Raw genomic sequence first — 25,755 nt, 5'->3', positions numbered from 1 at the left:
ATTAATGATGTAATGAAAGATTGTGTGATAATATACTTTAGTCAAAATATCAAATGGCCTGAACGACAAGTCAGGCAAAAATGGCTTGGCACCGAACGTGTTTAATTGAGCATTTCCTGGGCTTCAGAACTTGCTTTTCAGCTGCAAAGACAATTAAATTTAATTCCATTTTTAGAAGATGAACCTAGTGTATCGTAGTACTTTAACAAATGTCTAGAACAAGTTTATGTTGCATTGATTCAACATTAATACATTTAAACATACATTTGAATACGTTTCAAACAGATCTAAACCAATTTCCAAACTGTCATAATGATTTGATGAATTTTACGGCCAGTTGTTAATATGATTTAAAAATTTAAAATGTAAATCTTCTATCTTGAACAGGATAACGAAGCCCATATTTCTCTGATGCGTGCAATAACACAGAATTGACCACTGTTTTCAACAAAGTTAACTTTTTATTGTAATAAACACGTAAGAATTAAATTGTAGATAAAACAGTGTTATAATGTTATTGGTATTACATTTTATCAGAATTAAGCAATAATAACCAAAATTGTGCTGAAATTATATATGTTAATGAATCTCTTCATTAGGATGGGGTGGATGGGGTTTTCATATTAATGAAATGCTATTTAATAATTTGCTGTAAGTTAAAAGAAAAAAAAAGTACTTTTGCGCGTTGTAAAATGCGAAAAATTGTATAGAGCATTTAATGCTATCTAGGAACAAAAGCTTGAACTACTTGGAAAAAGTAGTTCAATCAAATGCCGCTAGATAGCATAGTATGTTCAATTTTCTTAAATTACAGTAGTCATTTACTACTACTATTTTTGACAAAATGTAATAATTTCTTATATATTACTTGTTTTATGCCACTGTTGATAAATTTTTAGTAGAATTAAGTTATAAATGTGTATTCTACTGTAATATTACTTATTTTTTGGAAGATTTTGTTATAATGATTGCTTTTGATTGCTATAATTTTTTTACCGGGTGCATAAGGCGATGCTTTCGAATTAAAAGCTATTAATTTGCTTCAAGTTCAATGTCACTGAAAACAATATAAACTAACACCTTTTTTCTTTTTTTTCACAGGCTTACCCCCAATTTTTACCCATTGTATATTTGGTTATTTCTAATGGGACCACAAAGATAATTTGTCTTCTGGTTAATGAACATGATAAAATAGTATACATATTTAGTTTTAGAAAACGATCAATAAAAATAACTACTTTTTCATAAAATTTCATGTATATTTGTACATTTCATTCTACATCGAATATTACATAATACAATATGTACACAGGCTTAAAATTTTTATTAAGAAAAATAGTAATTATTCATTTTAAAAAACCAATCTATTGGCATATATCTTATATGTACATTTAAATTTGGGACTTGACGAATTTTATACAACAACAAAAAAAAAATAACTGGGGTTTGTATCTGACTACTAGGCCCTGATAATAGTAATTATTATTATTTACAGTTTATATAAAAATTCAGGTTCACCAAAAATTGGGTACAGATTTTCAATTTAATTCAATGTTGTTAATGCTTGATTCACTTTTCATTAGATATATGGCACTAACGCTTTTAGTAACAAAACAAAAAACTTTCAGATACAATTAAATTAGAAACCACAATGGCAGCCCTTGTTTTTTTGGTCGAGATACATTACTTATAAATTTAAATTTGTATAAATATATACACTGTACAAATAACATTAAATTATAGCGAGTTAGTGGGCCATCTCTTTGTTAAACTTGTTTTCATTTATTATTCTAAGTATCCTAAAATAATTTTTATGCGTTTATTTATTATTCTATCTATATAAAAACTTTTCTGTTATTCACTATTTATGTATTATATAAAAAAAAAATAACTAAGTTAACTTTTAAAAAAAAATACTAAAAAAGTTTCTTTTATTAACGTATTTTTTTCTTTTTAAGGCTTGTATGTGAAAGATGTCATATATATATTTATATAAATTTTTTTTTTATATATTTTATAAAAACAAAGTAAAGATACAAATCAGTCTATACTTTAAACATACTTATAATTATTACATCAACAATTAAGACACTTTATTTACGAGCCACTAGCACCAGAAGTAAATTGAGACTAAAAAATTGAAACAAATCTCTAGGCTATCAGATAGTAACTGCAGGCTTACCGGGGATATTCTGTAAAACACAGATTTAAATAGTAACAAGTTCAGTCCTGAAAAATAATCAAATATTTCTATTTATACAACAATAATAATATTAATAATTTAATTAAAATATTTTATCTACTTAATAATAGACGAAAATAAAATCTATTGAAAGTGCTGGTGGTTGAACTTCTAACTGTGACACCTGATCATTAAACTTCGTTGTCGTTGAAATTAACTGTTACAACATGCTTGTTTTTATCTGTTTTAGAGTTTCACCCATTTTTAGAGCCAAGAGTTGGTCAAAATCTTGTTGAGAACTTTACTTAACAAAGCTTGACGTTGGAACTTGATGAACTAATCATTGAGATTTAAAGAAAACTGATATAAGAGACAATTGATAAAAACAAACTATAAATTACTTCTGAAAAGTATAGTTGCTTTAAAATTTACAGAACCCAACCATTCTAATGGGATCATAAAGATGATGATGGGGAAAATAAAGATGGTCCCTATAAAAACAAAGTTCTCTGAAAAGGTGTTAACCAAAAATCGTTAGGCTTATCACTTTACATCCAATACTAATAAAAAAAAAACCTCTTTGGCAACTGTTCAGGGAAGTTGTTTTAGTTGCAGTTCTTCTCGATTGATACTTTTCTGACACAGAATTTTGATTACATATTGTCTTATCTTGAATATTTTAAGCAAACTTTAAAAAACATACTGAGCCGAGTTTTCCTGGAAAGAATTAAAATTAAAGGAATGTACGAAGCGAATGCACTTAGCATAAGTTCAAAGAAAATCATTGGAGCCGTTTTCGGAAAAAAAACAAATCAAAACTGAAAATTAGTCCAATGCGTGACAATCGGTTTTCTTTTAGTATAGAAATTTAAGCAGCATTTTAATTCCAGCTAGATAAATTTGAAAAGAGCCTATAATACACTGAATTGGGAATCCTGTTCCCCTTCGCTTATTATATCGAATGTATTTTCTAAGGTGAATGTTTCAAGTAAAAGTTCCATTCCAAGCCAGATGAAATTCGCTTGAACTACAGTTTTCTACGAAAACTTCTGAACATGAAGAACTTGAGATCCAGTAAAGTAGGCTAATTGCTAACTACCATTTGGCTGATTTTATCGTTCAGTGGCACTTAAACCGAATTATTAAACTGAAAATTTCTGCAACTTATCTTTTTTGAGTTATTCTGACCAGAAACAAATAGATTAGTTCATAAAACTCACTACTTTTCGTACACAAAGAAGTTTAAACTGTATTTATGATGAATACTCAAAATTAAATCTTCATAACTGGAATTCTGCCTGTTATGAGAGTTAAGACAAACCAACAAGCGTGCTGAGTTCAACGATATTCCAATGATCCAACCACAGGCTAGCTATCTGGTAGCTTGTTTATAATTTCTTTTTAATGAATTAAATTATATAATAAACTAATTAATTTACAATACAAATGATTACTATATTGGTTACGTGTTGTGCTGGTGTGATATTGTTGTTGATTAACTTAGTGACGATCGATGATGATGATGATGATAGTAACATTAATAAAAACATTTCGAAGTATCACAAGTGAGCTAAAATCTGCATATGATCTGGCGGCGGTGGCGGATGATGTACAAGTGGTTCCGGAGGTCCAGATATTGTAACAATTACTGGACCCGTCGGCTGTTCACCAGTCTGTACAATAGTAACTACGTTCTCTTTTGTAGCCTCCGTCTCTTTTAAACTAACCGAATGAACTGAGGATGCTTGTCGCGAATGATCAGTTCTTACTGTTTCCGGCCGGACTGAACTTGTCCGAGAACGATAACTTGGAGGCCGACTATATTCTCCTCCGCCGCTAACCATTAGACCACCACGTCTGAAAAAGAAAATATGAAATTAAAAAAAAAAAAAAAAAAAATCAGAGGCACAACTAATTAATATTTGTTTCTCATAAATCCTAAATTAGTTTACTAAAAGTACTATCCATTTAATCCATTATTTTAATCAATAGCTAGATGTTTCTTGGAAAAAGTAAATTTAAAGTAAAATTTATGGAAATAAGTGGCGTATCCAGGATGTTGTCTCAAGCTATTCATTTTACAGTGGTATCTTTAAAAACTTTTATCTCAAGAAATTTTCAGTTCTTTTCCACAGCCATTAATTAGGAAATCCAAAATCTGCACAGAGTTTACATCAAATTATGGAATACTGTTGTAAAATAAAAATAATGTATCTCTTTCTTTAGTTCACACGAAAGACAACAGATGGCATAAGTAGCAAATATTGTGCTGCTTTTTTCAGAGGTATTACTGAAATACTTCATTCATTGTCCTGAAAGTGGTTTAGCACTTAAAAAGCCTATTTCCTGGTGCCTAATAGAGAAGTAGCCTTAAAGCCAAATTCTGTACAACCTAAAAAAATTTATTGTGGGTCTCCAAGTGTGAGTGTATGATGATCTAAGAGTGAGATGGTTACCTAACAAGGCTAGGTCATAGGTGTATTGTGTATTGGCCTGGTACAGTTCAGTTCGTAAGTACAGGGTCAGCCGCTGTTAATTATTGTTGGGATAGAAATCCACCCGCAGAAACACCAAGATCGTTAAATAAGTGACTTTATTTCAGTCCTTCTAAATGCTTTCCTAAAACAATTACTTTATTTACTAATTAAATTAAACCATCCTTTCGAACGATGTAGAGCCTAATTGAAAAATGTGAACTTGGTGAATTTAATTATTTAAATAAAAACTATGATCAGAAGTCTTCTTAAAGTACCACACAGGCAAAATTTGAAAATTAAATTTTATAATAATTAAAACATTTATATGGAGAATCTTGAATAAATTTAGCATTTATCGAGCAAGTGGCTTCGGATAACATTTGATAAAGGTCTTTCTACAATCTGGAACGATCCACAAGAATAACTATATTTTTTAAGCATAGAAAATAATGTACAAACCGTGTTTTGATTTACATCAACAAGGTTCGTATTAAATTTGAGCAAGTTATTACTTACCTTAGGAAAATTAAAGTATAAAGACTCAAAAGTCAAAAGAATTTGAAATTTAGTTGTTTGGTAAGACTTTCGCCTTGCACCATGTTTGTACATTAAGACTATGAGGAAGAAATAAGTTGAGTACCTAAGGAGGGTGGCAGGATGAGACCTGTAAGTTGGAGGAGGGCTGGCCGCATTGTGCCTGTCCAGCAACAACAATCGTAGCCGGTACTCCTGCATACTGGCCTGGTAAGAAGGAGGTGGCGCTCGATACTGGAACTCGGGGTACATCATCGCTAAGAAAACAAATTCATTTTGTTACTAATTACTAAATTTAGCTTAAAAATAAAAGAATAACTAGCAGTTTCTTAAAACATCCAAATTAAATCATTTCCCAGTTTACCTGCATAAGGATGGTGCGGCCGACCATACGAAGGTGGTAATCTCGGTAGAAACCTACGATTTGGATCAGCTGATTCTGATCCTGAAGAAAAACCGAACATACTTCTCCAAGGAGGCGCTTCGTGTGACATTAGCCTCCATGCAACACCGCTTACTGTTACCAGCACTATGCCCACGCCTGCAACAATAATATAACATGTTGTTAGAAAAGAATCATTAAAATGAGAAAGAAAGGGAAACCACTTCCTAAAAGCCAGAAGGTTAACTGGGATATTGTTAAAAGTGGACGCTATTTGCTTACTTTAAACGTAACGATGGTCGCAGTAACAATACACACTACTGAATATTTTCTTTGTAAATTCCAAAGCTCAAGCTCTTAAAAGATTTCTGTTGTAAAAAAAAGTCTAGTATTGTGAAGAATGATTGAACTAAGACATCTTATGGTTGAGTAGGCACTGGTAGTACAATGCGGAACCAGCAATCACGTTTAATTTGACTTTTAAATCCTCCACACAATAAAATTATAAACATCAAACCAGGAACTGTTAATATTTCTAAATAAACAAAAGTTCAGGATACAAAATAAATAAATAAAAGATGCGGTAAAAAACATATCATGTGATGTAAAATACAGTTTTTTTAATTTCAAAAAAAAAAACTTTATAATATCCCCATTAAAATTAAAAAAAAAAAGAATGAAACTCAATTAAAGGTTAAAAATTGAATATTGTACGAAGAATTATATGTTAAAACCCAAAACATCCTAACAAGAAGGTAATTAGTAAAAAATGCCACCTAAAAGTGTGGTAAAAGGTAATTTTTGCATCAGTAGAACATGGCAGTAAGTAGATTCCACGAGTGAAGTGTATGGAAGAGTAGGGGTAAAGATAAGCCAATAGAATTCAATATGACTAACTGACTCCATTTTGTTCATTTTTGGTTCAGCCAATGCGAATCAAGTATCTGACTGGGCTAAATGGTGGCTGTGAATTGCTTTCTGATTGGATGATAATATTCTTCTAACCAGCCACACCTCTTCACTACGATTCCACACTGAGCTCCTACTCTATTATGTTCCTCTGGTACAAAATTTGCAATTTTTCTCACTTTTGAAATAAGTTTTTTTTGAATATTTTACCTTTTCTCAACAATTTAATGCGTTTTATAATACTTTTGTCCCTAAAAATTATCTTGCGACGTAAAGTGAAAGTGTAGAAAAACTTTAGATGCAAATAGAATTTACATCAAGATCTAAAGCCAGTAATGCGATAAGCTTAGAGTGAAGTTTGTTAAATTTATGCTCAACTGAGTGCGTGTTTAATTGATATTTTAGTCAAATTAAGAGATAACTTATTGACTGATTTGCCATCAGTTGAAGCTGCTGAAAAATCCAATCCTTATTTTATAGGTTTTAGTCTCATAGTTTTCTACGCGTTCAAGTTTACGGCTGTCATTCTCCGCTACCTGTTGTTATTTTTAATCAAAAATGGAGTAAAGAATAAAAATAAACTTGTTAAGTCCTGTTTTTGGAGAGGGATGGCGATTGCTCCAATCTGGGGAGTACTTATAATGATTTTGGAAAAATATGAAATTGATATTAAACGTGGGAAATTGCCAATAAGCTGTGCATTTTTCATTATCTTTTAAAAGTTATTGAATGCTTTGGCGAATAAGAATTATTGCTTTTATTTGATCTGTAATGTTTTAATGTAATGTAAATCGGATTGTTTTTTTAAATTGATCTTGTGCACGCGTAAAGAAATTGTAAGATGCTGTTTTATCTTAAACACTATGTTGTTTTTTTTTTGCTTAAGAAATGCTCTGATCAATACACATATGCGTGTTTGTATTTCAAATATACCCAGGATAGACGGGGAAAAAAAGAATTCCGTAAATACACCATTCTTTCTCTCTCCTCTAGAAGATTTGAATCATGGCTGTAGTTTCACTTTCTCATCAAGTTTTGTTTGTCATGAATAAAAGACGAACACTAGGCAAATGCGTGATATCATAGAAAAGAATTTTTTTTTTGTTGTTTCTAATATTTGTTTTTCTTTTTATATCTGACAATAATAAGGTTTTATAATAACTTTTACAAATTTATTTGGTTTCTTAAGAGAATAAATCTCTTCTGAATTGTTTGTTTTTTATAACTTTCTGCTTCCAGTTCTAAAGATAAAAACGGACGACAAAGCCAAGCAAGTTCCGGAAACAATAGTTTACATGTTTCGAGATGCCGGTTTGCTCCTTCATTTTAGCAGTTTTTTTTTTGACCTTCAAAATAAAAGTAGCGTCAGAAGAAGTGCTCTATAGGTCTATCCGACAACAGCTATCCGAGAAGATTACTACTCTAGAATTAATTAACCATCGCCTTCTTAGCTTAAAGAAATATTGCTAGCTCTGTCTGAAAATGTTTAATGCTTTTAGTGTCTTGCTTACACTGACTAATTTAAACACTAATAATTTTGTGTACAACTATGTGTAACAAACTCTTATAAGTAAAATAGCTCTTTTATTAGTCAACAAAACCTTTTTCTGGATAGGATAGGTTCTGGGTAGAACCTAGTGTGAGGATAGGATACTTCCATCTGAATGAGATCTAAATAAGGTTAGAATGTATTAAAGGGCTAACAAGCATCAAACTACGCGGATAATTGATCAGCAGTAAATCAGTTACGCATTTTGATCTTGAAAACAATTATGTGTGGTGCGATATATATAATTTACAATACTGCATTAATAAAATTAATTTAGCGTTAAAATTTTTGATTTGAAATGGAAAATTGTTATGGACAAAATAAATAAATAAATTTAATCCTTATAAGCTTTACAAAAATAATGGAAAAAGTAAATAAAATGTATACATGGAAATTGTCAAAGCTTCTCAAAGTTCATTTTGGCTAAACGACAAGCTTTACCTTGAAGAATACGCCTTTATTTTTTGCTCGCTCTATACACTGAGCAAAGGGTTTAAAATAAAATGCTGGAGACCAGCTATAGTATTTACCCGGTGGGGATGTACGGGTAATACTTCCACCTTGTCTCCTTGGTCGCCTTTCAATTGGGTTTCCAGAAATACAACGCTGTAGGCGGAAAACCCCTTATAGTCCTCTACACGAACATCTTTGTGCTCTCCAATCCAATATAAGTTCTATCCTTAAGCTCAACTTACTATTGGAGCGTACTGTTTATTAAAGAACAAATATTTGAAGCCTAGAAGATGGAAATAATTACAATGTTCACTACTGCCTAGATAGAGTACGATTTTAATAAATATAAACTCATTTAAAGCAATAAGTTAATACTGTTAAGGCAATCTGTTACTTCTGTAATTATTTCATTTTCATCATTTTGTAATTATCCTTGCCCCTTAAAAGATGATCATTTTTTTTAATTGCTCTGCAACACAAGTAAAAACGTTTTCCTCCCTTTAAGAGTCTCGAAATACATACTTCTTATAAAGTCATAAACAAAACATTTTGGCACAGCATATATGTACTTGCTTAAGACCAGTCTACTTTGTGAGCACCTCCTGTTAGCAGTATCAAGATTGTAATAGATTTTTATTATTTATATTATTTTACCTTATGAAAATGCCGGTATAACTTCTGAGTGTATCATCTCTTTACCTGGGTATTCTATGTAATACATAGAATAGTAATGGAGTTCTATTATGAATTAGTATTATCCTTAAAGTGACCGTAAATTATTACCGTAATACAGTAATTTACTAGCGTCACCCAATCTTTACCATTCAAGTACTCTACCAAACGGTCTCTAGAAAGAGACGAAGAGCCAAACCAAACCCGCCGAAGTTCATCCAATGCCTGGACATCTAGAAGAAAATGGTATAGACTCAGGGCAATATCTACCTCGTTTTTCTGTATCTCAACCAATTCACATAACTGCCCCCTAAGGAAGATAATAAATTTGTCGAAACATTGGCGTAAATATGGAGTTGTTGCATTTTATTTTGACCGAATCCTCGCTAATTCTATCCTAAATATTTGATGAAGTTATAAGTCAAAATAGCACGTAAGATGTCGAAAAGTGATAGCCATGGGTAAAATTTCACAATTTTCATATAAGAAACTCATAAAAAAATTCTTTTAAGAAAATGAGGACATTTGGAAAATTTTCTCAGGAAATAGCTATTTCATTATCTTAAAGTTGACTGGTTCAGTGGTAAAATTTTAATTGCCATTTCATATAACGAAACCTTGGACCGCTAAGTCCCTGAATGCCAAGGTCTGCTAGTTGGTAATTTCCAATAGAAGGCGAGGGTCATAAGGTCGTAGTCCAATTGCCTGTTCACTTCTGTCTTTGCCACCAGGTTGCCTACCAACTGTAGGTCCATAATTATCACTGGTATCGTGATCGTGTTAAAATTGTCCATATTGTCAAGTGAGTGTTTTTCACCAGTACAAAAAGAAAAATACACGAACTTATTAACTTATTTCGTTTGGTTTCCCTGTGGGATCTGAAGGTTTTAACGATAAAAACTCTTGAATTGTATCTATTGAACGCTCATTTTCAAATCTCCGATATTTTCACGAATTCCCCTTTTACCTTTAAAATCGCTACACTCCAAGACTGAACGAAAGCTTCTACATTATGTTTAGAAAAACTTGTGAAAAACCAAACAGTTGCACCCAAAAACTTCCTCTGCAGGTCTATGTATTTTGTGTGAATATTGGGCTGTTAGTATTGATAAGCTGCGATAACCGTAGGGATGCTATGGTCCTTGAAGAACTCGTAAATCTGGTTCCGTGTACTCAGGGTTTCCGAAATTCAGGCATTTTCAACTGTTATGATCCGATCATTTAATCGAAAAAGTAAATTTCAAAATTGTCAAATGGAACCCGGCTTTAGATACAAATCTAGGACTAAACTAAAATAATAGGTTAATTACGTAACTCCTCCTCACCCCCCCCCAAAATAAGAGGAGAATTGTAAGAACAGTTTTACAAATTTACCCACACTGCAATCCGGAGCGGAGCCATAGAGATAGAATCGGTAGAGGCTGAAGCTGACTAATTAAGGTGCAATTAGTTTGAATATGTATTCCGACAACATTGTTATAACATGATTTATGACAATGGGTAAGGTTACAATAACAACAATGTAACATGGATATTTGTCGCATTAACAACACTGGCATGACTACCACTTCTGGGCACAAGTGTCCCTATTCAGGACTACTGCTGGCCTGAATACTGCTATCTTCACTATTATTAATTAATCTATGCAATTGTAATTATTTACAAAGCGTATTGGTTCTTCAAGCTTAAGTAGTCCATTGAAAAGAATCGACTGTCCAGAAATCGTATTTTTTTAAAAAATTTCTTTGTGCCTCAATATAATAATAGGAATAACTTAACGATTAAACAACTTAATTAAAACAATTAAACTTAACGTTATTAAAAATTGTACAACAATTAATAAAGAAAACGACTATTCGGTGAAAAGTCGACTTATATTTTCAAATAGTAAATTATTGCAAGTATTTGGTATGTGACCACATAAGTTTCTTATATTTCTAGTGTAATCTAGTTATCTTCTATTTATATTTATGTATTGTAAATAAGGTTATGCTTCTTAAGATTAGTTTCTCATTTTGTATATTTATAAATTGTTCCTAAATTTTTGTAATTATTTGTTGTCAAAATCTTAAATGCATCACAATGGAAAGCATGTACGAGTTATATGCGATTGCTTAGTACGTTTGAATTAAATAAAAAGTAAATCATAAGTGGTTATTCCACTTTAGATTTTAGTATGGTACAAATCTCTATTGCCTCTTTCTACACACGACCTAAGAAACTAAATACTTATAGAATTCTTAACTCTTTTAGGCTCACCAGACAATTGAGTTTCATCTCTAGGGGCATCTTCATTCAAATAAAATTTAAAAAAAAAAATGCCCAAAAATCTACTTCTTAAAATTTTATTTAAAATTATCGAAATTCTATGAACTAGTTCTACTTATTGAAGCTCGATGAATCCAAAAATAAGTTAATCTTACAAGAAACTTAATGCTGAATTCTAAATTCGAAGTTGTAGTACATGCATCAGAATCTCAGGCTAATGCGATTTTATAGTGTAAGGTCGGCATTTCGCAATAAAATCACAAAGAAAATCATAGCGTAGAGATAGAGTAGCCAAATTTGGTGACGTTTTACTCTACTTTGATGCACTATCACGGAATTTTTTCTTTTCCCTTTATAACGTAAAGATGAACAGTTCCTTCAGATCAAACTGTAGGCAGTAAAAACGTAGTGTTACGGAAATAAGAGAAATTATAAACTAAAACTAGATAAGAGAAGGTTCATATATTCATAAAAATATAAAGAACGAGTCTCCAAAAAGAAATAATAACTATAGAAATACTGATTAATATGCTAATAACTAATAGTCTGTCGGGTTACTAAATGCGTTCTCCAAGAACTTGTCACAAGCTCACTACCTCGACAGCCAGCAATTACTATTTACTGTTTTTGACATATTTAGGTTAGACACAATACAATAATACAAGCCCTACCATCCCTTCTGGTCCCTTCTGTATTTACATATATACATATATCCAATACACAAGCGCACATGTGCATTGCGTGCCCACCAAATAAATCTCAACTCGCACATTTATAAATAGATTTTTACAATGAAGAATGTTTTAATAATTTATCTTAACTGTATCATAAATTCTAATACAAAACTTGGTGTAACGGTTGCATTTTAAACAATGTCTAAGCTGTATCGATATAATTCATCCTAACAGTAACCAGTGTTAATATATGCAGGTAAAAGAGATGCTTGTTTGGCCAGTTGCACGCAAGTATGCTCCATCTTTATGCGATAAATTTAAGCATTAGTGCGAGAAATCTTGGAAGTAGTGAACAAGCATTTGCAGAAGCCCTTGTTCAAATGTCACTTCTTATAAATTATTACCGCAGAGGTTAATGTCTTCAACGGCAATAAATATTTAAACTTAATAATAAATTTTAAAAAAGAAAAATCCGTAAAAATAACACTGAATTAATTGAAGACAGGGCAGGAATAGCCTAAAAAATTTTCAGTTCCAAAAGTTTATCACAGTGCATTGTTAGATGGGTGCCATCTGTATGAAGCAAGAAATCAAGTAACCAGAGACTGCCCTGAGAAACCATGGGCGCCAAAGGCAAAAAGGGTTTAAATTCTTTAATTAAAAGGCAAACAATCTGGTAAAGAAAGGTACATAACTGTCTCTTACCACATCATCTTCTACCACATTTCCTGCATCCCGAATGTCTGAATATCCAGATGAAACAGGCCTTATTATGGCTATCTATCTCATTAGGAACTCTCAAAGTAGCCTTGGATGACCTTATAGGACTTGTACAACCTTTAGGGCCGCAAAGATGCTCAAGAAATTGATAGCTTAAGATCTACAGTCCCTTTCTTGCAATCTTTGCAGAAGCGATTAATAATATTGCGACTCCCTCTGCCTGGATGGGTTACCAAGACTTTCCAAAAATATCAAACCTTGGATTAGCCTCTCGTTCCGACTCCTTCTTCAGTATTGGAATCGAAAAATCGCCTGGGTATTAAACATCACGCTGCTCACCCTCTCTGTAATATGTAGTCAAAGACGATTCTCCATTCTTATACAGGTGTGCTTAAAACAAATATCACACAAGATCATCAGATTGGACCGAAAGATCATTGTAGTTTGTGACGTAGTTAGATACCACATCAGACAAACTAAAACGTGAATAATCTAAATTAACACAGTGCATTAGCTTCACAGTCAGATGTTTCTTGAAAATATACATTGAAATTGAAAATGGGGCTTTAAAACTATAAATGAAATTTAAACAGAATTTACGAGTTCATGATAAATGCTTGGTAATTTTTGAATCAATATTCAGTTCGTACCTCTACACTAAGCTATAAATGAACAACTTAACTTTAATCATTACTAGTAGTTTCACATCCGAACATGTATTGCTGCTATACATTAACAGTAATGATAGGGATCTATGAGGAAGGTAACTGCACGGTTGTTCACAGCGGTAACTTGAAGCAGTAACTGGCGTGGGAATTATCCCCTACATCGTAACAGAGTGAAAGGAGATAAATTGATCCATTTAGAAAAAAAAAAAAAAAATCAGATATTTTATCCTAATTGTAATGAAAATGAAGGTTCGTTAACTCATTATGGACAGGTTTTTATTTCTTATAAACATTACTTGTGTTGGAATCTTTATTCAATTTTTACTTCATTATTATTATTATTTTTTCTTGTTCAACAACCTCCTTGGTCATTAGCGCCAAGAAGTTATTATAATGAGAAGTAAGAGTGGCCGTAGTTCTGCTCAATTCAACTAATACCAGAGCCAGTATCGTTTACGATGAATCCTATCTGTGGCAAAGAAGACCTGAAGCTAATGCACCAAGTGGTGGATTTACAACACCATGTGATTTACCACTAATCTGTTCAAGCTGTGCCATTAAGAAAAGATCCAATGTTATAGATTGTTCTAGAGAGCAATTAGAAATCATTGCTCAGCCGAGATGGAGGAGTCCCGAATAGGTTGGGAATTTTAACTTGTCCAAAGACGACTCAGAACCTCAGGGAAAATTTCTCAGCGTCTTTCAGATGGAAAATTTGACAGGAAACGTCGGGACCGCAATAGTCATGCTTCCTTTAATGCTCTGAGTTAACCTGTTATCAATTCACAAATAGTTTGGGAATACCTTAGCGAACAGAATAACCTGCATTAATCTTGCCACATTCAGTAGGGAGCAGAATAGATCCACGATAGAGGTAGTGCACTCACCCTGTGACCAAAAAATACTGAAGAATCAAGCTACCTTGCTCTTATCTCGCAAAAACAGTACCAACGTTTTCCATTTTTAAGACATTTTGTAAACACACGGACAACTTTTTCGGATTCAGGTCAACACAAAAAAAATAATAGTGAAAACCAAACCACATACACAAAATTTTATAAACTTCACGAACAATAGACGCTAAGTAACTGTACTTGAAATTGGTTCCAGGTAATATTAGAATACAAATAATAGTGGACGTACCAATCAATACATTGTCTAAGTGTTCTTGTCTCTATTTGAATAAAATAGGGTTTGAGAAGATGTCTTAACCTCTTAAGTGGTGGAGAACAGGATTAAGGAGTCCGCATTTGCATTTAGCATTCCCTTTAGGAACAAACCTACCTAGATATATCTCTTACTCTCCTAATTCAACATCCATATTCCTCAACCTCCACTAAATCCCTTATCTGTTTGCGCTTCTTCGTCACTGAGGAACATCCAAACTAAATTCCCGCCTACATTCACTGTTTATTGTGATGCCTGATCTAGTAACTTCTCGAATATGTTCTGAATTGTACTTAGCATGTTGTCTTTAATATAATTAGAAACAAGAATGTATTATAATGTTTCTAATTATATTAGATGTTCAATTAACAAGTACAGGGAAGGGGGGCTCTACGAATATGTTAGCAAACAATGTCAACAATAATAGGCTGAGTTAGCGAAGTCATTGTCAAGCAAGTTGAAACATGAGTGACAACTATATGTGCTATTAGTAAATATGGCCATGGTAATATGCACTTTAATAGCTACATCTGGAACTACTTAAGTAATGACTTGTAAATCTACCATTGCTAAACTATTCAATAATAGACTGTTACCAATTTCTGGTTAGCTTTACAATTAGGATCAGAAATTGAGCAATTCATTGTATGAATTTAGTTGAACTTTATTCTTCTTTTAATAAAAACATATAATAGCTTATTTTATAAATTTCGTGGAACGGATTTAGATACGAGTAGTTATGTAAAGTAAACGCCTAGTTTTTCAGGCAGGACTTAATTGTCCAATACTAAATTATATGTGAAAGTGTACCGAATACCCAAAAAGTGATACACGTTTAATTATTCTGCAAAACAATCCTTAATTTGCACTAACAAAAAAAAAAAATAAATAAATAAATAATAAGATAGAAATCTAAATATCTAATTGATAAAATTCCATTCAAATATAAACTTTGCAAAACTCCACGATGTTATAAATAAATTTGAAGAAAATAACATAGGAAACTCCCCCTTGCTTGATGGAATTGTGCATTGCATTCCCTTGTGTGTCCCTGGTAAACCGTACTTTACAGAGAAAGCGGAAGGGATAAGATGTATGGGAATATGTTGGTTTGGGCGTACAAGAAAAGGGAGGATTTTTCGCCCTAAACGAGATTGGATGGCAAATGTTTTACATTTACAACGAGACTTTACATTTAGAAAGTAAGCCAGTTATCATTGGAATCATTCAGGTGGAATAGCTTTCTTCTTCATACGTTCCTATTTCAGGCTGTTCCATTTCCCTCAGCATGTCGTAGGTTTTAGTACAAATATTTAAGGTTTTTTTGTTTATTTTACTCTGATTCCTTAAGTCAACATTTGATATGGTAATCTATACAATTTGAAGTTTTGCATCTTTCGTATTTACTGGCAGCTCATGAAATCTGAAAACGAATCTGAAGTGAACACACAAAACTTTTTGTTACTAAAAAGCTAGAAGTTTATAGACACATATCTAATTTTTCATTTAACTTATTTGAGTAATTTTATTTTACGCTATTTTTTCGTTATAATACGTCATTACTTTTTCTTTTAATGTGAAAAATATGCTTTTTGTTTTGATGTTCATGAAACCTGACAGAAGATATTTGCCATTCCATATAAGTTATTTTTTTCCAATATTGTGTACATTACACTTTAGTAAAAATGTATTATTATTCTAATTATAGTTATTGATCAACTTACATGTAATTTGCTCAGTAAGATTAGACATTCACAGGACGTATTTTCGAAATCCAAACAGTACTTTGGTTGTGAATTTTCTTGTACCTCAGAACGCAATGTACCGTGTATTACATAAAGTGATACTTGTAAGAATAGCATCCATCCTCCTATAAAAAATTTGCCCTATTTCTACGATTTCCCAAAATCCTTTGTTCTGACAACATCCCTGAAAATCTAATGATAAAAATGTCTTCCGATTGTAATATAGGTAATTTTCTGTTTCCCTCCACCCTCAAAAAACCATCATTTCAAAGTTACTGGATGTAAATGAGATAGTTTTTTTTAAAATCGATTTCAAATTTATTTTTGGGTCAATAAAAAGCTGGATAGATATTGCGGCACATTCAAGTAGAAGTGATGATGATAAATGATGGGAGTCGCTCATTTGGTGGATGATTACGGCAGTACAATATCCCGGACTTGTCTCTATATAGACTAGAGCTGTAATGTCCCGATTGCTTAATGGTCTGTAACATTACTTGCTTCAACTAAACAAACCCACATACAAAAAAAGCACCCAGAAAAATCTTTTATGCGAGAAGCACAATAGCGCCCGCCATCATCCCCACACATGGGTTCATAACTTCCTCCCCCATCCCAAAATTAAATGGGTCACCTAAATAAATTTTTTCAAAGCTTTATATATCGTTCGATCTTTCAATTTATGATTAATTGTAGCCATTACAGATGCTAACATTCGTTCACTCTACTGAATCTTTCTCGTGTTTAGCTCACCCAGTTCTTTTTTAGGAACATGCTTCATTCTCTTGTTGACGGTAAGGTGGTGATTATTAAGGTCGAAAGTAGGAGCTTCGGGGCTTTTCGGTCGACGCTGAGAACCAAAGGCGTGCCGCCAGAACACCATATACAAAACTGTGATTAGACCAGTTCTATTGTTCAGGGGCGAAACTAGCAACCCTTAACTGCAGTTGACAAACTTTATCTGAACTGTTAGAAAGAAAAATCCCTGCGAACTTAATTTCAGTCCGATTGCTGTGAATGGACCAGGAAGATTAGAGAACTCTAAAATAATGGAAACTGTAAGGAAGAAGACCTGGTTTACGGCCTATATTACTGCAAGATAGCTGGGACATCTACATTGGATGGATCAGGATCTGACACCACATTTATCGTACAAGGGACATCCGGGAGTTAAGAAACCGCGAGGGAGATCCGAGACTGAGATGGGTGCAGGATGTAGAGAAAGAATTGCAGTGCTTAGGAGTGCGGAATGTAGAAGAAGGAGGGCAAGCGAGAGAGGTCTAGAAGGACATCTTAAAGGTGACCAAATCCTTTAAGGCCATGGAGTTTTAGCAGTAGTCTTTTGTGGGCGCTAAATCTACAATAATACTTGAAAAAATTGAGCTATATAAAATTCTAGATAATCTCAGTATATAAATATATTATACAAAATGTAATAGCTTACGTCAAATGCAAAAAAAAAAGAAGTAATTTTCCAAATAAATAATAAATTATGCTACGTTTTTTGTAGACTAGACATATAAAAAAGTACATAGAAGGGAAGGGAAAAAAAGCTATCAAACTATTTGACGTGGATGTCTGGTGTTACTGTGCGCGCCGCCAAGCAAGTAAATGGAGGGTCGGTGCTGCGTTTGACACGATGTTCATACAGTCTGCAAATGACAGCCGTTATATAAGAATGAAGCTAATAATAATGTTGCCAACAACGAGGCAGCGGAACGGCGAGACGAGGAGTTACCTATCTGGCCGCCAAGTGGCCGGGAAATATTATTTTCATTTTCAATATTTTGATTAAAAATAAATCTGTTTGGAAAAATTCACGTAAATTTTTGTTACTTTATTTCTCATGCTTGCAAGTGGCAAATATTTTAAGAATTTTTTTTGGCAAACTAGGAATTTTAGCAACAGTGAAGGTACATACTTTAGATAGAAGTCCATTTCCCGCTGAAATCGTTCGAAAATTAAATTGAATCACCAGGATTTCAAGGGTACTTACTTTAGTACTTAGTACACATTTAGTTGAAGTATTTCAGTTCGATTGGCTTACGAGATAATTGCAAAAACCGAACAATTATTTATTTAACTTCGAAAGGAAATAAATAGATTAATGTACAATAAAAATATTTTTTATTTCGTCCATCTTTTCTGGTGGCTGATCATTTATTTAAAAGGAAGAAATTGCTAATTTCAGTCATATATATATATGCGAACTACTTAAAAGACTGCTAGACCAACGATCAAATCTTTCACTTAATGACAAAAGACTGATTTACAACTCTATTCTAAAACGGGTTCAACGAAACTCTCCAATCTTCAACGAATTCAATCTCTTGTCTAAAATTCTCCGCACTACCGTTAAACAGCTCCCATTTTACGTTTCAAATATAACCATCCACACAGACTTGGAAATTCCGTTTGTAGGTCCAGGTTGCACGAACTCGCTATAAAAGTTTTCTTCAGAACTTGCACTCTCAATCCTCTTGTCCGCCATTTATCATCTCATCACCTTCCAGATCATCCTCCCAGACGATTGAAACGCCAGTGGCCTCGCGATTTTCTCTCTTCTGAAGAGAGTAGCTAATCCTGGAGACGACTTAGGGAGTCTTATCACTGGGCAACTTCTCCCCTCAATTAGTGAGTTTGTAGTGGTGTCAGTTATTGTCATTGTTACTAATAGTGCGTCTAGCGCTGGTGTAACTTAATAAATAAATTAAAAAAAAAAAATTGCGAAGCTATCAGTACCTAAACAATCATCAACCTTTATTGTTAACAATATGAAACTAATTCAATAATTGTTAATAAGTATAAGGTAAATATTTGTACTACATTGTAAACTGTTTCTGTAAAAACATATGTTCCACAGCCCTGAAGATAACCTAGTCCCTAGGCTAAAAGCCAAGAGCCCTAAGGCAACAAAAGAAATGAAAAATTATGACCTGAAATTGGCACCATTCTTTCTTACCCTGTTTAGTTTCTGTAAAGAATGTTTTTTGGAAACTTCATGACCTAACTGGGTGTAGACGCTGCAGGAGAATTCGACTAAATCACTGTAGAGTAATTCTGTCATTCCAGAAGTAATAACTCTTGATTTGGATTGCAGTGCAGTTTCCCTCCGCCTTAAAAGAAAAACTTTAAATCTGTAATAACGTTTAAAGATACATTTTGAAAGTGCCACGGTAGCCGAGCGGTTAGAGGCGAGACCTGCAAAGCTAATATGTATTGCTGGTTTAGTGGGTTCGATTCCCGGTCTTAGGATTCCCGGTCTTAGGCCTTGGATTTTATTTAATGGTTAATAAAAGAAATTTACAGTAAAGTATGTTTGCTAGTCGCCTCCGTCCACGACACCTAATTGGTAGTTGGACGTTAAGCCCCGCCTGAAAAAATAGGCGATTACTTTACTTTACTTACTTTTACTTTTACATTTTGAAAGTTGTTCAGTTATAGTAAGAGCCAAAGCTTGAAATCGATCATACGCCCGGATACCAATGTACCACCATCTTCCTTCTTCTTATTTCAGTAATCTTTCTAGCCATTGCAAGAACTCGAACTTTTCCTATTGATGGGAACTGTTGGAACTGCTCATTCACAACCCATTTTCGTGATAGCCCTAAAGCTAATCAATTAGTGTTTATTAAGGCACTTCTTCGCTCTAAACTTAGTTTTGTGGAGTTTTCGTGGCACTGCAATGTATTCTGGAACATCAAAGTGCCATTTCTAAACAATGTACAGTTCCACCAAGTGTACAAATTCTGGCCATGTGACTTCCCTAAGTTGTATATCTCAATGATTTAACAAAATTATTAAGTTTTATCAGATTATTATGTAAAAATGTTGCGAGATATTAACTTTTTTTTTTTTTGTAGATAAGACAATTTGCTAATTCATTTCCTTATTAGTATGCAACTACTGCATACACACTGTTACATCGTTCCCTTTGCACTAAAACAAAACAAATAAATTTGTCTTGTTTAAAACAAGTGTTTCGCATTTTTTCTTGATTTTGTTTTTAATTTGTTCTTTCAATTTCAGTTCCTCTTTTATCAATTTATTCCGTAAACTTTATTTATATTTCTATTTTATCATATTGACAAAGCTTTTAATGAGATTTTCATCGTCAAGCAGTAAACCAATACTTTTACTTCCTGACAGCATGTGGTTACCATCAGGTGGACCGCAATGACAACAGCCTTGATTAGATTTTGATTATGGGGTTGTATGTTTAGTTACTAATGTCCTGTTCTTTAATTAAATGAGGTAAAACCTAAACTATTCTGGTATAATAAAGTTTTAATATCTTAGTTTTAGTACTAACCAGTTTACAAGCATCCTTTAGTCATAGTTTTTTTAGGTTCAAGGTCCCCAAAACTACCTTACCACGCCTTAGACTATTCTTGCGGAAAAATATATTATCTAATCTTTACTTTTAAAACAAAACGAAATGTTGCAAAATACAATAGGAACAGTTTAACAAAAATATAAAACAATATATTATATTAAAAAGGGGCACTACAGAGAAATACGCGCCATTTACTTGCTATCCACGTTTCAGATAAAAATAGATTTTTATAAGTTATAAAAAGATATTCCCAAGGGATTGGACATCCTGAAATATATACTTTACCTATTTCACTAGAGACATACATCTTGTTTAACTGAATGCTCAATGATTTTATATCTCCTTATTTTCTTTTTATTATTTCTTCCAACACAAATTTATGTTTTAGAGAGGTTATTTATTAATATTATTAGGTTTTATTATGAAGCCAATTTACCTATTTTCGTTAATAAACCAATGGAATTATAGCATTTCCTTTTTATATACATTTTATTTAAATGGAATCTATACAGCTTGAATTGATTACTTTATCAGTAGGAATAACCTTATTTTATTTATTATGTATATATTTAAGGAGGCGGTATAAGGAAATTGGATCTGGCCACCAGAATATGTTGCCTTCCAACAAATAACGCTGTCCACCAACGGTAAGCCTGCCGCAGAATCTCCTGGAAAGAGAAGCTTGCCTGGAATTGACGATCGGCTGTAGTTACACTGTGCTACCAAATGAACTAATTCCCTTCATAGTTTTACTTACACATGACAAACATCTTACACAGATATTTTACCGGAAATACAAGTTTGGTTTTTAGAAAAAAAAAATAACACGTGCATGATTGCATGTACAGTGAGTATATTTATTTGAGCATGTGTACACCCTAGCTCCTACTGGAAGCTACAACATACTTCCCTTCGTATTGGACATCCCAATGTCTAAGCAATGAAAGTCTCTGTTACGGAAGTCCCACTTTTACACCCACACGCAGATCTTCAAATATGTTTAAATCATTTTTTCAGGAAAGGAAGTTGTTAAGTCTCTCCCTTTTCAAGTGCTTTTTTCCGCAACATTTTGCGAAACGAAATCATTTAGTGAAGTTTAAAGTTTGTAACTTTAATTCTTCTGTTTTGCGCAAGTAATGTATTATCATCTTCCCGAGTTTTCTGAAGAGTTATCTACTCCTTAGTAGAGCTCACATCATTTCCTAATTATTCGATCCATCCAGCAAATATACCAACAAATATGCTGAGCATTCACTATTTCCAGAAATACGGTCAAATTGTACCATAGATTACATTCTATTCCGAAATACATTAGCTATACCAACAGAAGATAATTATAACTATTATCTTACTATTATTCCAATAAATGTAGTACATAAATTATTGATGACTTTTAATTATATTTAACTATAAACATAATTATATTACATTGATGTAATTGATTAACTATTGATTATTAAATGTTTATAATTCTGCTTCAGTTTAATATCAAATATGTATATGTATTAATTATTGACAAACCTTAATTAATTGAGCAATAACCTAAAGTGTATAGTTGTACTTGTAATTACATGATTTAATGTTGTAAATGTACAATGTAATTAATATGTAAATAGATTTGCAGTTTTTCCATTAAGTAGTTACTACATAAGTACTACATTTTAAGTAGTTATAAATGGTCAGGTTCAGGTCGTAATTAATTTCAGTAACCTTTCAATGAAATTCCAATTACGAAAAATAAATAAATAAAAATTGCGCAGTTCTGAATTCTATGGAAATGCAAAGGAAAATCTGTTATAAAGAAATAGAACAGATACTTTAAATTCTGTTGTGGCACCACTATGAATACAAAGCAATAAGTAGAAAGTGCGGTGGGTGTTTCGTCTCTGCCCGGAGACCAGCAGCATGGCACCCCTGAGAAGGAAGTTGCAGTCGCCTGCCCTCACCTACAAACAATGCCGATTAACAATGACAGCCACAGGACTTGAGAGGTCGGTCTGGCTGCAGGAGGAACTGCCACCCCTAGGCATCTCCCCACGAGTGAGGCTGCTGACGATGCCCCAATGTTTTATTCAACACTCTCCACTCCCTGCTATGAAATATTAGCCACCAAAAAGGAGGCCAACACCAACCTAAGCATCAACACTTCGATCGACATTTCCGTTCTCGTCCTTTTTTACAGCTTTTTTTTGTTCCGCATTCATTCTTTTGCTCGCATTTTTATACTTTACCAATTGTCTCCTACTCGGTATGAATTAAGATTTCTTTTTTTTATAACCTTTACTGAACAAACCTTGGCTGTGAAAATACCAGTAATCATGGTCCCTGGTCAGTTTCATGGTTTATGATCAATCAGTTCTAAATCTAGCTGTGAAACGTGAAGAGTTTTCTCTTCTTAATTGAGCGATTGATTGAGAAACGAGGCTGATTTCTCAAATAGACAAGATCCCTTGGCTTTCGCTTCAGTCATGCATTTCCTTAAGTTCTAGACTACATATTTTCTAGAAAAGTCGGAATTTAAATCTTTCTCAAATTTTACAGTATATAAAAACCGGACATTACGTAATACTAGACGGAAATCTCTAATTCTCGCGGGAAAAATAATCGAAGAATAGTTATAGATTTGAATAGAGACTTTAATCGCCAAGTTTCCCGCCGGCACTGTACACAGATAGAAAATTAACTTCCGACTATTTTCCAGTTTTGTCATTCTTTTTCAATTAAATTCGCACACACTGATTATTATTATTATTGTTATTATTATTAATATTATTATTACAAATACACTTTTCTGGTTCAGGGGACATTAAAGCGGATTTTTCCGATAATAATTCAGTACTGAAAGACTGAAAAGATAACAATAATTCTTGATATCATTATCATTATCGCCAGTAATGGATGTCAAAACCGCGGCTAATAATCCGCTGTTGGTCAAGAATTTTCCAAGCTCAGTTGATTTTCTTAGTGGTTTTCTTACAAGAATTGTCTCTTGATCCGGATTTAGATTTCCGCAAAGTATTTCTAATTTAATAACGAAATAAAAGTCAAACTTTACAGTCGAAGTATTAAAAATTCAAGCATGTACAATGCAAGACAATGGCAAAACTTTCTAAGATAATATTTTTTCGAAGAAAATGAGAAAAATAAAATGAAATAGAAGCTATTCTAGTGTTATAAGATGCTTTTTTTTAAAAATGCACAGATTGTAGATAAAATATTTTTTATTGGATTTTATTTTAGTTGCAAACAAATAATAGTTTCTGAAGGTTGAAAATGAAACGTTTTGAATTATTTTTAGTATTTTGTTCTATTTGTTGTTAAGTAGGAAGTAAGTTTTAGAAAACAAACACAAGTTTGAGTTTGAGTGTGCTAATAATAAGGGAATACAATAAAATACTAAAGACACTTGTCAACAATAATTCAATAAAATCTGAATACAATACAGTTTGTCTGTAGCTATGCTGGTGGATATAAAAAAATTGAATCCAGTCAAGTTTACCATGGTAGAATGTGTTCAACTTTTTAATAATAAAGAGTTGAACTAAATCTGTTATTTTTAAATTTTATCAATCTAAAAAGAACAAAGATATAGGAACAACTAATTAGAATGTTTTCACAACTAATTATTACATAAATAAATAGATTACACGACAATCATTGAATTATTTGAATAACCTTGTCGTCAATTAATGAGATAAAAGTAGGAGCAACAGGTTCCAATCTAGGTAACCAGCAAAAGGTAAAATGGGTTGTCCAGAATGAGACAGGAAATGGTATTAGTTAGATGGAATGAAAATTACAGCAAAATAGTGGAGCTAAGCTAAATTAAGCGATTCAAACCTGAAGTAGTGGGGGAGTCCCCAGTTTTCGGAGCGAACTCCAAGTTTATGGATCTATGTATTCAGTTTTCCCTTGAATTAAATGCGTACCGAATGTGAAGGAAAATCGATACTAAGCGTCAGTTAGTTTAGCTTGTAGTTGTAGAGTAGTTCAATTCAACTTTATTTTTTGATTTCGACTATAATTTAGCAATCTAAATCAACAAACCCCTTTTTACAGAATGCATTTTTTTTTCTTTTCGAAGATTTTTTTCGAAAATATTTTCTACAATTGTCACTAAACTTCGTAGAAACTTTTAACGCACGAAAAACTATAAATTTTTACTTGAATAACTTTTCCTGATGAATTCATTTTGAGGCAGTTTTGGGAAGTGATATGGGTACACTTTCTTTCCTCTTGGGTTACGTCGTAGTAATGTACGGTTCCACACACTATATAATGTTGAATAAGCGTTGAATATCTTTGAAAATTGGAAATAGCATTAAGAGAGTGTCGCGTGAATGATTCATAAAAGATCTTTTTCTGTTCTAAACGATTATTTAAGTCTATTTCACTTTGGCAATATTATTATGCAATAATTAAAATCATGCATCGAATTTGTAACTTGCACTTCTTTGGTTAAAATTCAGAATACTTCCCTGGCACCTATTAATACCTAATTTTCTAAAGGGTGGTTTTAGATTAGTGATTAAGAGCAATGACTTCAAACTGGCCAGTCCTTAAGTTTGAAATAAACAACTTCTAACATATTTATGTTTCGTAAAAATATTGTATATATGCTTCTAGTCTAATTGTTACGTTAAGGCCACCTCAAAAAAACTGATTATTTTATTTCAACTTCCAAAATGATCCCTCAATCAGCCAGGACATTAAGGATTTATTAATATGTGACTCACCACAGAATCTACACAGGATTGACACCGTTCCGCCGTTATAAGTTTGCTCAGTGAACACACTCGTTAGTGCGGTAAACTGCATTGGCGGTCACAGTCATCAGGAATGATGCAAATTTCACCCTTCAGAGCGTGATCGCTTGATTCCTTTCTCTTTATATAACTCTTCTTGGGGAGACTCCATTAAAGGTATTCCCAGACCTTCAAGAGAGCGACTGAGCCTTTCCTAGCGAGAATAGTCAGGCATCTCCATACTTACGGCGACAACGTGCCCTGGCCTCTAGTG

The 25,755-nt window shown here is 32.9% G+C and overlaps 1 protein-coding gene across 9 annotated transcripts in view; it reads right to left on the bottom strand.

The window, feature by feature from the left end:
• Positions 1-1,411: 1,411 nt before the first annotated feature.
• Positions 1,412-25,755, bottom strand: part of LOC141450413 (uncharacterized) — a 645,025-nt gene continuing 620,681 nt past the window's right edge. For 5 of the 9 annotated variants that reach the window (XM_074120843.1, XM_074120839.1, XM_074120840.1 and 2 more), the window contains 3 exons: positions 5,558-5,734; positions 5,300-5,450; positions 1,412-4,039 (listed from right to left, as the gene is read on the bottom strand). In XM_074120843.1, the coding sequence (XP_073976944.1) occupies positions 3,742-4,039; positions 5,300-5,450; positions 5,558-5,734 (626 nt within the window). In that variant the 3' untranslated portion in view covers positions 1,412-3,741. The remainder of the gene's footprint in view (positions 4,040-5,299; positions 5,451-5,557; positions 5,735-25,755) is intronic. The other 4 variants (XR_012456100.1, XR_012456102.1, XR_012456101.1 and 1 more) reach the window with 4 other exon arrangements.

The sequence above is a fragment of the Rhodnius prolixus genome, unplaced genomic scaffold (assembly GCF_049639745.1).
Source record: "Rhodnius prolixus isolate KJV_2025 unplaced genomic scaffold, Rpr scaffold_2, whole genome shotgun sequence".
NCBI lineage: Eukaryota > Metazoa > Arthropoda > Insecta > Hemiptera > Reduviidae > Rhodnius > Rhodnius prolixus.
The sequence above is the reverse complement of the archived record's forward strand: the minus strand, read 5'-3'. Positions and strand labels throughout refer to the sequence as shown.